This window comes from Zeus faber (assembly GCF_960531495.2).
Source record: "Zeus faber genome assembly, chromosome: 6".
Lineage (NCBI taxonomy): Eukaryota > Metazoa > Chordata > Actinopteri > Zeiformes > Zeidae > Zeus > Zeus faber.
The window spans coordinates 31,435,899-31,453,862 of record NC_137201.1 but is presented as its reverse complement, the minus strand read 5'-3'; the positions used below and the strand labels follow the sequence as shown (position 1 = coordinate 31,453,862).

At 47.2% G+C, this 17,964-nt stretch overlaps 1 protein-coding gene across 1 annotated transcript in view; it reads left to right on the top strand.

Moving 5' to 3' along the window:
* The window catches only part of mctp2a (multiple C2 domains, transmembrane 2a), a gene marked incomplete at its 5' end in the record, with an annotated part of 39,984 nt that extends 32,622 nt beyond the window's left edge, over positions 1-7,362 (top strand). Inside the window, 4 exons of the mRNA XM_080002934.1 lie at positions 2,818-2,927; positions 3,012-3,121; positions 4,623-4,720; positions 6,990-7,362. Coding sequence (XP_079859060.1) covers positions 2,818-2,927; positions 3,012-3,121; positions 4,623-4,720; positions 6,990-7,049 — 378 coding nt within the window. The 3' untranslated portion in view covers positions 7,050-7,362. The remainder of the gene's footprint in view (positions 1-2,817; positions 2,928-3,011; positions 3,122-4,622; positions 4,721-6,989) is intronic.
* Positions 7,363-17,964: the final 10,602 nt, after the last annotated feature.

Here is a 17,964-nt window from a genome sequence, read left to right as displayed (position 1 = left end):
AAAAAAAACAAAAAAACAGCTTTTTACAATTTCATCTGAAATGAAATATGATTTGACACAGGTTTTCTAATCAGCACACATTTAAGATTCATGTAGTCCATTCCCAGTTTACCGCCCCTCCCTTCCCCTCCCTTCCCTTTTCATTTCACTGGGAGCTGTTTTATTTATTTTTGTTTTTTCTTCCTTTCTTCTGCTCGCGTGCGTGCAAAGTGGGGAATGAACAAAGATGAAGAATGGCATCAAAAAGTTGGAAGGACATTAGTGTTTGTCGGCTGGGAGACGGAAATGGAGACGGAGATGGAGGATGGGGTTGGAGGATTTGAGGAATCTTGAAGCAGGGGAGGGAATAATGATAATCGTGAGGAGCGTGGCGTCTTGATGCCAGCTTCACACGGTTTTCCTTTTATAAATGAAAGCCTCTCGCTCGCTCACTCTCTCTCTCCGTATTCCTGGCTACCTCACCTGGCGTACGTATCATCTGCTGTTAAATTACAACCCACTTCTCTTATTAGGGCTTGAGTTTTAATCCATGTTGGAGTAGAGCCTGGAGGTAGTGGAAGGGACTGGAAGGGATGAGATTCAGTATCGGCATGTACCCTTCATGGTGCTGGGCAGCGTTCACACCCTGAGGTCTCAACGCCCGCTTCCCATCTTTATCCGTTTCTTTTTGTTTCCACTTCCCACGTGACCCATATGCGATGCAGGTGCCGACACCAGACGGTATAGAAAAAACCCCCCCGTTTCAAATCGACCCCGCATGCGCGCTTCATGCTCAGGCCTCTGAGCACAGCCCGTTGGCCATCTGCCATGGACGCAAGTGAAATAGGAATGATAATGCAAGCTCGTGTTTTCCCCAGCGTCTTTAGAGGTAAACAACATATAACACGTGTTTTAAGAAAAGGGAGGAAGGGGAGAGAACTGACTGGAGCCCCGGGCGCGTGAGGGGTTTGTGGACCAACCTCGGTGGGATCGTGTAGTTGGGGGCACTGGGCCGGTGACTTTCGAATGTGTAAATAAATAAAGTTTTGTTTGAAGCGCTGTCAACCGTACACGTCATGACACGTCGCAGTGAAGACGTTTGGACGGAAGTCGCATTTGCCGATATCTTTTTTTTTCCTGTTTGGGCAGAACCTCAGACTTGGGTCATGTCAGTTGGCGGTGTGAATACAGCCTTGGTGTTGAGGTTCTTAAGGGATTTTTTTTTGGGGCGGGGGGCATAATAACACCAAAAAAAAGAGCTTTGCTAAAACCAAACCCTCGATGAAAGAAGTCTGCAGGGGCGGGACACGTGGGCAGATTCCTTCCTCCTTCAGATCCAGATGCAGATCCAGAACCAGAGGCCATGATGGAGATGGCGACCCCCTCCTCTTCCTGCTATCCATCTCCCGGAGCACATATTTAGGATAGTTCTGCCTTTTTTGGAGCGCGCTCACCCCTCCAGTGGGTGTCCGGCCGCGATGGGGTTTTTTTTGGGGGGGGTTGTTCTTCCAGTGTGGGAATGTGTGGGAAGCTCCTTCCTGTTTCTTTTCGTCATGGTGGCGGGGGGGGGGGGGTCGGCGGGCTCTGACAGCGGGGAGTCTGGCGGTGTTTTCCCAGGAGCCTCCGCTGATAAAGGACGTCCCGTCTGGACGCCGTCAGCCCGTTCTCCTAATGTAAACACGGTCCTTCAGACAGATACACTCCCCCGCTCCCTCCCTTCTTTCTTCCTCTCTTTCCTTCCGTCATCACTCCTGTCATTATTTCCCTCCGTTTGATGTGAGGCTTCTCAGCCCTCTTTAGCTCGCATTGCTCCTGTTATCTCCATCCCCCCCTCCACTCCTCCATCACTTCTCTTCTTCTCCCGCTCTGGAAGGCTTCACACGCTCTGCCTCCTCCTCCTCCTCCTCCTCCGCAACGACGCCATTTCCAGATCACATTCATTTTCTTTTTTTTTTTTTTTGTTTTTATTTTGATAAAGCCAGACCAGATCAGACCCCTTCCAACACCATCCAACCCCCTAAAATATTGATTTTTTTTTTTTGTTTTGTTTTGGCACATTTGACAGTTGTGCAAAGCGACTCATACGAGTACATTTTGTCAGAGCATCAAACCGACTGTATGTCACAGCCGCAGCTCTACCCTCTCCAGGGATACGCAGCATTCGTAAAGTTGGATCATTGGGGGTTTTCTTTTGAAGGAAAGTAAGTACAGAAACTAGGGGATCCTCGTGGGACAGACAGCTCCCGGGCGTGGCTTAAAGAGACGGCTCTTCATTCTGCCACGAAATATATAGAAACATGGCGGCCAAGCGGCTGTAACGTCACAGTCATTACTGAAACAGGGGGAACGAATAATATTCCGTCTGCGATATTTGAAATCCTCTCCTCAAAGACGACGCTCTGGCCTGACCCTTTGTGGATCGGTGAAAGGCTCTTTTCTCCCTCTCTTCCATGTTGTGAGGCCCCGGCACTTTTTGTCCGGGCCTCGTCTGTGTGATTGCGGCGAGGGCTATTTTATTGACTTTTTTTTTTTTTTTTTTAATCCTCCACACGGTCTTGATTGTGCCGCACTTGTGCAACATCTCCATTGTGTGTGGCAGATAAAAGCTAAAGAATGTCTCGCGGAGAGCGCCCATCCACACATAACCACTTCTGAGTGGCCAAATCTGTCCCCGGCTTCAAAAGGAGCGTCTGGAGATGTACGCCGTTTGCTCGTTACACTCCGTTCAATAGATGAATCATACCGTATGTAATGGCACGGTGAGCGATAAACCGGCCTCCCCCAACCATTGGCACGCGGTGCGTACCTCATCAGTGTGTTCCTCTTCTTTCTTTTTAGGAATCGGGCAAAAAGGGTTTGATGGAGAAGATACACATGGTGCAGGAGATGGTGACCACCGTGCAGAACATCCTGGACGAGGTCGCCGGCGTCGGGGAGCGGATCAAAAAGTAAATCCACCCTCCGCTCCGCTTTGTGTTCCTTTCCGACATCATTTTGGGCTGCTTAATCCATGGCCTGGATTTCTCCCCCAGCACGTTCAACTGGTCCGTGCCCTTCATGTCCTGCCTGTCCTGCCTGGTGATGATCGGTGCCACGGCACTGCTGTACTACGTCCAGCTGCGCTACATCGTGCTCATGTGGGGTAAGGGCCCTCACAAGTTTGAGTTCATAAATTCATTGTTTCGTTAAAATTTGAGGCTTCAGAAAGTGTTGTGTTGAAAAGCATTCTCCTCAATGGCATATCGAGGACAAGTTTGAGTGATTTAAGGTTTCGGCTGCTTTTCGATACCTCCGCAAAGACACAAAGACGAGACCAGACATCCGCCGACGTTCAGCGCTCGTGTTAGCTGGGCGTGGGCCACTGCAGCCAGGTTCAGCGGAGGCAACGTTTTTGTGCGCGTGTGTGTGTGTGTCTGTGTGTGTGTGTGTGTGTGTGTGTGTGTGTGTGTGTGTGTGTGTGTGTGTGTGTGTGTGTGTGTGTAAAACAAAGCAGCAGCGGTGAATAAAGCTGGTATACTGTATATAATACATGATGTCCTTGGGCACTCCGTGGGCTCCTGGTCCAGCCTCTCATTATCTGCTGTAGTCGTCCAGGAGAGACAGTCATCTGGACGGTCAGGGAGAGACGCTGCCCTCCTCCTCCTCCTCCTCCTCCTCCTCCTCCTCCTCCAGCTGGAAGCCCACCACCACCTCCACGCCGCCTTCAACACAATCAATACCGAAAACACACACACACACATGCACGCACGCACGCACGCACGCACGCACGCACGCACACACGCACACACACACACACACACACACACACACACACACACACACCATATCAAACAAAACCACTCTCTGTCAGACGCTCCTCTGCCTCCCCAGTTAACCCCCATCTCTGTGGTTGCGAGGCAGAACCTTTCAAGTCGTTTGCACATGTTCAGCTCCTCAGGTTCTTTGTCTGCGCTCTGAGACACAGGCAGCGCCGGGCGGAGGATACCAGGGGTCCCGCTGCAGCGAGACCCCCAGGATCATTCTGTTTTCCCTGGGTGTCCACTGAGCCACAGCGGAGGTGTATCACAACTATATCAGAGCTGTATCCGACGTATATAGGCATGTGGATAAAAGTGAAGTATCACGGAGAGAAAAGGTTGGAAGAGAGAAGTTTCTTTGCAGGAAAGTGCAAAAAGTTGCTGCTGCTGCTGCTCTGGATCATTTACATATTCCTGATGCCGCCGTTGGTATCACATGGCAGCACAAGTAAAGCAGAAAAAATATTTTTGGCGGGAATTGTTGCTACCAGAAATACTTTGCAAAGTGGCAAGCTCTGGCAGATAATGCTGAATATTGAATTTGCATTCATTTTCGCCGATCGCAACATCTCTATTTCCTTCCTTCCCGCCCATGAGTGGATGCATTCTACCGTATGAGCGACTGTTTAAATCCCCACAATGAAGAAGCTTCCCTATTGTTCAGTCCAAACACATCTCCATTGTATTCGTCCACATCTAATTCAATGTGACTCCCATCTGATTGGTTTTGTTTTTAAAGCAGCAGCGTGCTCAGAGTGGAGGTTTACACCCATTGCGGCGAACTGTACATAAGATATTCTGTCCGGCGTGACACCTTTATTTATTAATGCCTTCTTGCTTTCACAGGCGTTAGCAAATTTACGAAGAAGCTGCGCAACCCGCACGGCGTTGACAATAATGGAATCCTGGAGTTCCTCAAGAGGGTGCCGTCTGATGTTCAAAAGGTAAGGGTCCGGTCTTTACATACAAATTCCCCACAGACACCTTATTTGCTGTGACGGAATTCCCCAAGTGCTGGCCAAGTAGTATCTCCCCTCCAGCTTTGTTTGATTATTAATGGACCCTCGTCTTTAAAGAGACCCCCGGCCCAATTATTTCTGACGCCGCAGTCACCGCCACCTCCGCGGCTGAATTTGGAATACACTGATCAGTCCCCGGCCACGTCTGCCGTCCCCGCCGCTGATGAGGGAGCAGCGGCTCCCCGATCGGGACGTTGTTATGTTAAGGGTTGTGTGTGTGTGTATGTGTGTGTGTGTGTGTGTCGCTCCCCGACATTCCTGAAACAACTCGGCTAATGTAGCCCGCCGTGAGCCGTGGCTCGGCCCGCCCCGAGCCATATGTGATCAGGTATTAGTCACGGCTGATCTATTGACACATCACAGGGCGGAGGAGACGGAGGAGTGCCAGGGCCATCGCCGGGGTTTCGACTCCACTCGCTTCTGTGACGGAGAATATTTATTTGTGTTTTGTTTGGGAATGGAGTCGTCTCAAGGTAGGAACAGAGCAGAGCAGATGGGATTCAGCCAGAAAGAGCTTGACAGCCTGGATGTGGAAGGAGCGCTCCGCCCTCCCTCCCTCCCTCCCTTGAAGTCCCTCTACGGCGGCGAAAAGCCGGTGGCTGATTCCTCTGTGATGTTCCTGGAGGAAGCCTCTATTGTTTGGGATTTTTGGCCGAGTGAGCTGGCAAAAACACGACGCTGAATACATTTTCCTTTCCCAATCCTTTACATGTCCCTTTCTCCCGGAGGGGATACGATGTTCCGGCCTTTGAAAACGACTCAATTTTAAATCCAATGGAAACAATAGTTTGGGGGGGGGCAAAAAAGAAGACACGCGGATAATAATTTCAATCACGGACAACAAAACGGCCTCATCCGAATCCACTATAAGTGCATTTTATGACGCTCTGTGAAAAGTAACCTTTACATTGCAACCACACCGGACCTGCCCATAAATAAATAAACAAATAAATGGACCACGCTTTTGTTTTGATATCGTGGACTTTAGAAGTTCAATCTGCAAATAAGTGTGGACACAAAAAATGCACCACAAAGGCGAAAAACTGACTCCTGTTTGTTTAGTTTCTTCTGTAAAATGATGTGACTTGGCAATTAGTGCCCGTGCACGTCTCCGAGGTTCCCCTCAAAGCTGGGACTTCTGACAGCAGCGTGTCCGTCCCCCAAATAAGAAGCATCTGTCAGTTCTGAGGACAGTTTCATGTTCTGATGCGGGCGGCCGCCACTTTGTTCCCGCATTCCATCTCCCATTCTAATAATCAGCACGGGATAATTAGCATAGTGCACTTAGCTTTATTCAACAGATTTACTGTATATTATGTGGAGCCCGGAGAACAGGCTTCAAAAGCAGCTTTTGCAAATTTTCAATATTCTCTCATGATCAATCCGCGTTTTCTTTTTTTTCTGCGCGCGCGCACGACTGTGGACATAATTTAAAATCGCGAAATGTGCCACCGCAAATTTTTAGCTTGTTCCTTGAATGTCAAAGATTACATAAATTTGACAACAGACGTTTCTATTTTCAAACGTTGAAAACACGTGGAGGTTATCTGGGAAATGAACGTGTGGCAAAATGAAGACGAATCAAATGTCGATTTGTTGAGCGCTGCACGAACACGGCTGAAAGGAAGGAAGCGGGATGTGGGGCTGCTGGCGCCCGTTTTCAGGTGCATTTTGTTCTCTGGGAGAGAGAAAAAAAAAAAAAAAGAAGAGAAACAACAACAACAACAACAAAGTCAACTTTGATGCCCGTGCAGGCGCAGAGAGGTAGAAACCCGCCAGCGATTCTGCAGCTAAACAAACTAAGGCGGAGACTATTCTTAGTCTTCTGCAAAGTTTTCTTAAGGGGACGCGACTCACACTGAGTGATTATACAGTTTACGTCTCGCTCAGCGGCCTGGCAGGTCACCTCAAACGCTCCATGTCTGCTTCTAATACTGAGATGGAGGTGGAGGACTGAGTGTGTGTGTGTGTGTGTGGGGGGGGGGGGGGGGTTACGCTGGTAAGGCACCCTTGACTTCTGAAATCCTTCCTCCCTGTGATTAATCCCCTCTGCTCCTGTGTTTAAAAAATGATTCATTACAGGCAACTCCGCTCCGCTTTTTCCCCGCACGGCGCTCCTCAGGGGAGCCATTACGCCGCGCTCCGCCGAGCTCGGATTACCTGCATCCACCAAAACCGCTGTTTGTTTTCACAGGTGCAGCACAGCGAGCACCGAGCGGCCGCCCTCCAGAACATGCCACGCAAGAAGAGGTGAAGCCGGAGCGCCGGAGGGCGTGATGAAAGGAGCCGGACCCCTTTTGAAAAGGGTCTGACAGCAGCAACGCCTCCGGTGCCAGTGGTGCCCGGGACCCCGTGCAGCCCGCCGCACCACCTCCATCACCCTGCCCCCCACCCCTGTTGGACCCTTTGTAGCTTGCTGCATCACCCCACCAGCAGCTCCTGTTGGACTATGTCCACCACCCCTATCATCCTGCCCACCACCCCCTGCTGGACCTTACCCACCACCACATCACCCTGCGCACCACCCCCTGTGGAACCCTACCCACCACCCCCATAACCCTGCCCACCAACCCCATCACCCTGCCCCCCAGCCCCTGTTGGACCCCATGCAGCCTTACATATCACCCTGCCCACCACCCCCTGTTGGACCCTGCCCGCCACCCCCATCACCCTGCCCACCACCCCCTGCTGGACCCTGCCCGCCACCCCCATCACCCTGCCCACCACCCCCTGCTGGACCCCCTGCAGCCCGCCGCACCAGCCCCTGCTGCCGGGTGCAGACGCCGCTCACTGGCTTGTGTGTCTGGCCCCCCACCCCCGGTTAAAAAGGCAGCACATGGTGCTGTCAATCACAGAGCTGCAGAAGAAGAAATGGGAGGCCCCATCCACAGATACGATTTGGAAAAGTGGAGGAAGGACACAGGCAGTGTTTTTTTCCCTGTTTCGTATATTTTTAGCGTCAGCGTCAAAAACTGCGAGGAATGTGAACTTTCAAACATGAACTTAACAAACAATGAACTTAAACAATGAAGTTAACAAACAACTGGTGAATGGAAGCGAATCATGCTCTGGACGTATTTTACATTAAATACAAAACATGACAAGTGCAATGCACTTTCCAATAGATACTGTATATATGTTTCAAGAAGCTAAAGCTTCATGCTGCGGACGATCAGCATCGCTTTAATATTCGTGTTTATATTGAGGGTTTACTGTAAATGTTAAAGAACTTCTGTGGAATTTTTTATAAGCAAACATTTACATTTAAGATTGACAGCCCACCACATGTAACATTCTTAGATTGGCAGATTCTAGACATCTGTATGTGGTTTTTTTTTTCTACATGTCTTTCTATGGCCTGTATGTTAATCTTTGCTTAGTCATGTACATATCACAAAAAAGGAAAGATATTGAATAAACATAACATCTTGTTCACTTTGAGCTGTTGTTTTTAGCCGGTGTGTCTATGTGTGTGTGTGTGTGTTTTTTCCCCTTCATTATAACCGCACTCCAGTGCAAATGGATTATTCCACTTCTTCCCTTGAATATGCCGTAAACACATCTGATTACACAACAGAGCCACGGGATCACAGCTCGCACTCCGGCCGCCGCTGCGCACATCAAAGCTGTGCGGTGGCGGCGGCGGCGGCGGCGGCAGCCGAGCTTCCTAATGCGCTGCTTTGTTGCCTCCTCACAATAACAGGGTCCAGATGAGAGAGAAAGAGCTCATCTCGCAGAGAGGACCAGAGGACTCTCTCCAGCCTCGGCACTTAGTGCTTCACATTTCCATTAAAATCACCTCCCTTACCTAATGGCTGCTCACTCACACAAGGAAAGCCACACACACACACGCACGCACGCACGGGCGCACACACACACACACACACGCGTACACACTGACTTCTCCATGTCTGTCTCTTCACAATGGTTCTTCAAGTTGAGGTATATTCAGTATATCCAGCTCCATCGTTGTATGGGTGTATATTTACGTTGCGGGTGTAAGACAATCAACTGAAGGGGAAGCCCTTTGTCAGATTCCATTTTCATTATGGGTATTCTAGAAAAAAATCAAAAATAATATCAAAAATAATTTTAAAGATATATAGTTTAATCATATAATAACAACAATAACAACAACAACAACAGCAACAACAACAATAATAATAATAATAATAATAATAATAATAATAATAATAATAATAATAATAATAATAATAATAATAATAATATATATTTATTATTATTATTATTATTATTATTATTATTATTATTATTATTACCATTACTACTAATAATTACGTTTATAATTGTCATAAATGATAAATAAGATATGTGTTATTTATCACTACTACTAATGTAAATGCAAATGTATAACATAAATGTATCGGAAAATATTGAAGTGGATTGCTGCCACACACTCACTTGAACGTTCCAACTGTGAGGTTGTTTGGTGTATGAAAGTGGATGTAAATGGCTGGATGTGTCGCAAAAAATAATTCGATTATTATAATCATTATCATAATTGCACTCGAAAAGGACATGCCAGTGCATTTACAATTCACCAATATTATATAAGGTTTATCAGTCTCTATAGCTACATCCACACCAGGGAACAGCAAGATATTGTTTTTCTTCTTTTCCTTCCTGTGTACATTTCTTCTGCAGTTTACCCAGGAATAACTTTGTTTTTAAATCCACTTTAGTTGCAGGGAAGTTTTGGCTGGAAAGCGAGCCCCCGGACCCCAGCGATGGGGAGTTCACCACAGCCGATTGGAGCGGCAAGCATCGCAGCCAGGGTCCCTCCATCCCTCCCTCCCTCACCCCTCCCTCCCTCCGCCCTCCCTTCCCCCCCTACCTCCCCCTACACTGGCACCCTGGTGAAAGAGCATCCGCTGGTGCTTTGTGAAGGGTTTGATTGGCTCACAGGGACCTGGCGGAGCCCCGGGCTATCTTTTTTTGACAGGCTGATAGAGACATCAGCGGGCTCTCCCAGGAGCTGCCACCAGGGGTCTGTTTCAAAGTAGTGGGGGGGGGGGAGGCGGGGGTGAGGAGGGGGAGGGTGTGGAGGTGACCCTGAGCCTTCTGACGAGGTAAATCCCACACACTAGCTGGGTGAGAAGAAGGTGTGGAGAGTGGGTGGTGGATGGATGGATGGATGGATGGAGGGGGGCTTGGGGAGGGCTGGGTTACTGGCAGATCACTGACAAGACCCAATGAAGTGTCCCCGAGTGGTGAAACCAATTAAGAGAAGCTCCCGGGACGCCTTCCATCGACATTTCAGCAAACAGTCAACCTGCAACTCTTTGATAGATGAGAAAAATAAATGTTCTGTGTGGATAATTTAACATATGGATCAAGGATTATGATCAGCTCACAAATATCCACTGCCATCCATTACCAGCCGGATATTTTCTACCCTAGTACAGAACACGGTGGCATCGGCGTATTGGTGCATTTGCAATTCAGTCCAAATGCCGGCAGTGAGATGAGTGGAGTGCAGGTCATGTGGGAACGTACTCTTGTGGCTCCGAGCTGTCAAATAATTGGCACGAGGTCGTTTACAGTCAATGAATCAAACTAAAGACTCTGACAGGGTCACAACAAACAGCCAATCCACTTTGCTCCCACACACACAAACACACACACACGCACACACACAAACACACACACACACACACACACACACACACACACACACGCTCTGCAAGTTACCCTCAAAGACGTAATTATTTTAAAGGAAATTATTTATAAATTAATTTCCTCATGGGAAAGTTCCCAAATCTCTGCAGAGAAATGCCCCGCTCTGCAATCTGCTCCCTGAATGCATTAGTGACGATCCCTGGATGTTTTACAAGCTCGCTAATGAACATTTGAGCCGCATGGCAGTTAACATCGCCTGATCACGTTTGTATTCGTTTGTTTTTGGGGGGTTTTTTTTGTTTTTTTTTCATTTTTCTCTCCCTCCCTCTCCTCCTCCTGTAGCCGTGGCTGTTGTTGTTGTGCGCGGCGTGGCGGTGATGTCTTCATCAGCCTGTCAACGAGGAAGAGCCTGCAGCTGCGGCGGATCCCCCCGGAGCCTGTCACACTCCTTGTTTCCATGGTAAGTCCTTCAGGCAGCACCACGGGCAGGCTGTGCGCGAGGACCTGTACAACCTGTCTCTTCAGCAGCCACTTCTCTGATGTTCCGCTCCCCAAAGCAGGCGTCAAAAACCCCAACGCCAGACAGACAGACAGACAGACAGACACACAGACACACAGACGGCTCCACACTTCTCCTTCTTCTTCTTCTCGTTCTCATTCTCGTTCTCGTTCCTCTGCTTTTTCGTGTCCTCATTTGTATAAGCCGCTATTTTCGGCAACCTCCTTTTGGTAACTGTTTCAAGAGCGGGAGTTGTCCAGGGTTTCCCATCCCTGCATCGTTATTCAAAGCAGAACAAAAGCGAGAAAAGCCGGTCGTGGAGATTAGCGCAGGGTGCGGAGCGGCTCCCGACCGGCCGGCCTAAATGGAAGGTGGGACAGGTGGGGTGACCCTGACCCAGCGCGGAGCCTCGTGGCGGCCGCTAATGAGGTCCGAGCCACGCGGCAGATTGTGTTGTTGTAATCCCCGACCGCTCCGCCCGTGCCAGCGCGGCTCACCTGCTCGGACCGCACGCAGAGCTCCTTCAAGAGATGCTTTTGAGAGCGCGGCGGATGTACGCCACGTCGCGGCGTTGCTTAAGACGTCCTTTCCATCCCATGACAGGGAACACAAAGGCGGCTCACCGTGATGGATGTTTACTCCCGGGATTAAGGCTGGAAAAATATGACTGGGCGGCGGTGAAGAGAGAAATGACCGCTAATGGCGGATGTTTTTCGGGAGACTCAGGTTGACTAATAATTCACCGCGCTACTACTCACCGATGTTAAGACACGGCAAAAGCCATAATTCTTTACAGCGTCAAGAGTAGAATAGAAGATGGCCTTTAAGAGCTTAAATTAAATCATTGGCCTTTAAAAGCATCTCTCCAAGGAGTAAGCTGCATTAATAAATTCAACTGATTCTGCTTTAATAATATTCAGAGTGCATTAAAATGAAGGCAACAGCTGGGATCACAGCCAATCTCCCGAGTATTGCTGATGAAATGCAGAGTGTGTGTGTGCGCGTGCGTGCGTGCGTGTGTGCGCGTGCGTGCGTGCGTGTGTGCGTGCGTGCGTGTGTGTGTGTGTGTGTGCGCACACGTGTGTGTGCGTGTGTACGTACGCACGTGAGGCCACGGGGGTCTCTGCGTTTACAGGTGCAGGCCTGACAGACGCCGCCGTGGGTTCAGAGGTTGGCGGGTAGTGACACTGGCCGCAGGACGGAACGGAAGAAGGAGTGTCAGCGCCGGGGCCAGACGCCGCGGCCCCCCCAACACACGCCAGGACGGGAGGGAGATGATGAAACGCAGGACGGGGAGAACGCGGAAACTTTTTACTCCTTGCGTCATTTTCTACACCTAGTCTGGGTTCCGAGCTACGATAAACACCAACTTCTTCATAAACGATAAGGTAACAAAACAAAGGAGGGTAAAATGGTGGTGTTGGTGTTGGTGGTGGTGGTGGTGGTGGTGGTGGTGGTGGTGGGGCTTTTTGCAAACACAAAGTATTACATCAATGATCTATACTTAGCAGGGGCGGCGGCTTCAGGAAGCAATTCAAAGAATAATAGGAGTGCATATTTCATCCTAATTAACAGTGATATAACACAATGTGACTCTGGGCCTCCTGAGGAAAGAGCAGCGTATTTGGGTTTTGATGAATCTGCTAAAGCTGCGGCTAGTCCCGCCGCTAAGCCCCGGGGAATCAGGTATCATTAGAGATATGAACAGATCTGTTTTTTGTCCCTCGCCGAAAAGATGGGAGAGCAGAGAGAAGGGGGGGGGGGGGGGGAGCACATTTCCTCAGCACTGGCACTCGGGTGACTGTGAAGGTGTTCAATATTAATAGCCTTTCATCAAGGACACAATTAGGACACCTCGCTGTGACACATTCTATAGGTTGGGAATGAATATGGATATATGGTCCCAAGGAAGGAGCCGGCGGATGAATAACAAAGTGAAAACCCCACAACGGAGAGAAAAGTAAAATATAGAATAAAATACGCGACATGACAATCAGGGGGAGGTGGGGGATGGGGGCGGGTGCAACTAAAAGTCTATTACCAGTCCCGTTCAAATTCTCTTCCCAGGGCAAGTTGTATATTTATCAGAATTAGCATACATACGTTAGGCTGGGAAAAAATACAATAGTTGAATGCACAGGCACAACACACACACACACACACACACACACACACACACACACACACACACACACACACACACACACACACACACACACACACACACACACACACACACACACACACACACACACACACACACACACACACACACACACACCTGTGCTCAGATATGAACTGTCATCTGGAACACTTACTTGCAAGTACTAAGAGAGTGAACCTTTATTTATACAGCACTTTTTAAAACGCAGCGTTGCAAAGTGCTTTACAAGGCGGCGTAAAAAGAAACACAATGGAAGATAAATTAAAACAAACATAGCGCTCTTAAAAACAGAGGAAACACTTACAGTAATAAAAAGCCTATAAAGTCTATAAAAGGGTCTATAAAACGCAGAGAAAAACAAAGAAACACAACGAAGGGGACATAAAATCAAAGGGCTTTATAGAAAGGCTAACCTATAAAAGACTTTTTAGTGTAGTAGTGTGCGTTGGATTCCAGGGAAATGATTCAGTAACGATGCAACTTTTACTCTCTGACCACGATCGATACCCAACTCCGCTCAGAAGTACTGATTGTACGGAGGACGTTAGACGAGCGACGCCCAGTGGTTGTACAGTATGTTGTGTTACGCAGCGCAGGTTTGTCTGTGGAGGACTTTCGGGCCGGGGCAGTGACAGGGTGGTGTTGTGTAGCGGCTCCACCTCCCCAGGCCCAGAGACCTGAGAGGGGCAGGGGCTCAAAAGTCAAAGTTCCAGCATAACCTGTTGAATTTTAGAAAGCCATACACAAACTGTATGTAATGTCTTTAAATGTAATGTCTGGATCATTTACCGATGACCATACTGATGCTAAATGTGTGATTTACAAAGTGAATTATTTATTACACAAGAATTATTGAACAACAATTCTAGCTTTTTTGTTTGATAATGTCTATAGATTCTTGATATTTTCGTTTTTTTATTAAATAGGGCTGTCTTCTATTTTTGCCTGAAATAACACACACACACACACACACACACACACACACACACACACACACACACACACACACACACACACACACACAGTTCATACATACACAAGGTACATACATACATACATATATACATACATACAGTACATACAAACACACAGTACATACATACATACATACATACATACATACATACATACATACATACCTGCATACATATATACATTCATACAAACATTCTTACATACATACATACATACAGTACATACAGAACATAAGGTACATACATCAAATTCATTCATTCATTCATTCATATATTCATTCATTGCTGGGGACTCCCTGGAACCTCTTCTGGTAAAATATTTCTTGTAGCTCCTGCATGTACATACAACACAGCTCAACATGGTGTTTTGTGGAGAAAGTCGACCTCATGACATGAGGGTTTACTGCAAACAGCACAATGTTTATCTCAGTGTGATGAGCTGAGGCACAGCGAGGACTGGACCCTGGCTTTGAATCCACACTTCACACACGCAGCCAAACTTGTTGTTGTTGGAGTGTTCCTGATTGGAGTGTGGAGGTTACTGAGTGCTGTGATCCAGATGAGCAGCGTCAGCCTGCAGATGGACACCTTATCTTTAATAATAACCCTCATGTCAAGAGCAACCAGTGAAGATCATCTCAGAGCAGTTGGACTCAGCAGGAAGCTGCGGTGTGACTGCTTCTGATGTCAACCGTCAGCGCTGCCGTCGCAGGTTCACGTCCCTGTTCGAGTCTGTCAGCTGTTCAATTTGCCCTGCTCAATATTGTAGTATATGACCGAAAGAAATCACATAATGTGGCCCTGGTTATGATTGGAGGAGACGCCACCTCTTGTTAAGACTCAGTGGCTCAAAAAGTTAAGCAGCTGGATCAGCACTTCAGATTCGTGGACTTGAGGGCTTCTTTTTGAAAGCCGGCACCCTGGGGGTGTTTTTAAAAGTGTCCGGAGAATAGGGCTGAGCATGGAGGTGACCCGGTGGCATGACAGGTTCCGATGCTGCTTTTCAGTGCTGCCCTCACAGCTTCAAGACTTAATTCTTCTGTCCAAGTCACTACAGAGAACGGGTGTGTTTAAAAGGGCCTGGAGAGCCTCCGGCACATTTTTTGTTTTTACAGTGAGTTGTCATACATCTGTTTTTAATAACAGTCACTCACATGAAAGCGATACTAGAATATTAATAATATGCAGTGTCTAATTCAAACTTTTTTTTTAATCAAAACGTCTGAAAAATTGGCAAGTTTAAATATAAATATTGAAAATACTGTAAATAAGTTGAGATCATGTATGGAACATTTTATATTGAAAATAGCTGTTTTGATCGTTTTAATATTTTGAATATGGTTTATGGCAATATGGTTTATGCTTGATTGGCAATATATTGGCGATATACTTATATTATTTTTCTGAGATTTTTACAATAATAACGTGATATAGTTAAATTTGGTCTTTAAGTCTATATTGGGTAAAGTCATTTTATGAACTTCACAGACTGTTCTAATGAACCTGTATAACCTTTAAAATACTAAATATATATAGTGTAATTTCCACATTTCTAATGATTTCTTCTGAAAATATTTATTGTGTGTGAAGACTTATCTCTGCAAACTACACCTGGCCCTGTCCACCTCGTGAGGATCTCTTTCCCCTTTACTTTCTAACTGACTTTCTGGTTAAAAAAAGATCAAATATAAAAAATAAATCTTGTCTAGTCGTACTGCTTGTTTCTAGAGCTTTTGTTGTGACTGTGACAGTTGGTTTGATACTGTGACAAAATGTACTTATTGAAAGTTGCTTTGGACAAAAGCGTCAATGATCAGTGACGTTATGTGAGTAGACGTCCCCAAAACAGCCTGAAATGATTCATATTGAGGTATTCCACCAAATTATTTTCAATTTTTTTTTTTTACTTTTAGCAATAGCTACAGCTATGTATCTTTAGATATATAAAGAAAAATTAGGCCTATTATTGAAAGCTTATAAAGGTATTTATAGTTGACCCACCCATTCTGTCCATCAGTTTCTTTTGTGGCTTCCTGAAACCAATTCCACGAATGAACACTCGTTTGGATCATTGGGACTTTCTCTCCTCCTTTTTCCTTAGGGCTAGATAAAGTCATTTATTCTGGCAAATGATACTCATTCAAACGACTATAGTTGCTAGGTTACAATAAAACATAATGTCGGGAAAGGAATTCTTGTCCTCTCTTTCCCATTAAAACCACAGACTGCCAGAAAGGCGAAGCAGGCGCGTGGATGCTGACAACCTCTGAAACCCCTGTTGCCAGGAACAGCATTGCATGTTACAGGCTCGTTTTTACTCGATATATGCAGTATACAGCCGTTCCCAACGACATGTCCATGCCTATTCACGCAAAACACACAAAATAAAACAAAACAAAAATGACGCCTGATAAAAAGGGCACCATGCACATCAAGGCGCAAAGGGTCAGGTGGTCGGGCAGCCTCCGCCCCCTCTGCACGAGCCCGCTCTTCCCAACCGCTCCGTCAGATCACCACACCAGAGGGAGCACAGCTATCCCCTCTAACCACAGCAGCTAATTACCCTCTCCAAAAAAAAAAAAAAAAAGGTCTTCCAGCTCTCCGGCGATGCACGCTCTTCATTTCTGATTAAAAACATAAATGCATGGAGGAAAAAGAAACAGGAAAAAAAAAAGAGATCAATTACAGCGATGCAGATAAGAAAGAGCCGGGTACCAGAGTAATTAGAGCGGCTGTTTCAAGGAGCAGCCGCTTCCCTCTGTGATGGCGCTTTAAAGCGTCCAGCGGCGGAGGCTCCGCAAACACTGTTTGTTTTATTTTGCGGCGCCGCCCTGTCACCCGCCGGGGCCCAATTAGCCAGCGACTGAAGCCTCGGAACAACTCTCCCCACTCCGCTCTGATGGGGGGAATGAAAGATCCTCTCCTCCGGCCCGAACCCTTTTCCTTTTCGGTGTCTTTTGACCGCCTGCTTCAACCTGTTAGGCTCTGGACCAGCCCCCCGTCCTCAGATTTACTGTCCTGCTGAAGTACCACCGTGAATCACGTCCCGTCGGCTCCTTTTGCATGTCTTAATTTGACAGAGAAATTTACCGTACTTTAAAATAGAACCTTACCGTGCGCAAACCCTACCCACACGAGGGTTGCCAGGTTGGCTAATATAGAGTACATCAGCTTCGGACGGCTTGTCAAAGTCAAGCCAATTAATTAGCTGATATATGGTCTGAATTAATTAAACGCTGCCTATTTCATTTTTACAAATTTCCACCCCTTACAGAGAGAGGGAGTGAGTTTAAAATTTTAATCGACATACATTTTACCACCCAATCCTGGGGGGGGGGGGGTGATCCGACGTTACTATAAATACTCTTCTCTATATTCTATTTCTATTCAAGGGTACCTTGATTCCACTGAAGTGTTTTTTTTCTCTGTCCCCATTCATTCTCACTCTCTTAAAACAACAGCGAATTCACCATTTGAATAGCAGCCCTCCTCGAAACATTTAAGGAACGCTAAAGTGCTTGTGGCCGTAACGGCGATTCAATTCAATTCCATTCAATTCAATTATGACACGCGGTAGGTACGTAGTTCATTAGTTTCAATGGGCGAATTAAAAAAAATAAAAATAAGGGGACGCCTATGGATGGATGGATCTTTAAGCAAGCAGCGAGAGACCAATTAGCAAGTATCTATTCAGCTCCTCGCTATCTGCACTAAGTGAGGGTGGTGTTGGGGGGTGGACGGGTGGATGAGCGGCACCGACAGGCAGAGAGGGAAAACAAAGCCATCATCTCCCAGCGCTTGCCCTCCTCTCCCCTTCTTCCTCCGCAGCTCCAATTACCGGCTCCTCCGGCTGCCATCAGTATGCAGCGGGGCCCGCTCCTCTCCTCCACTT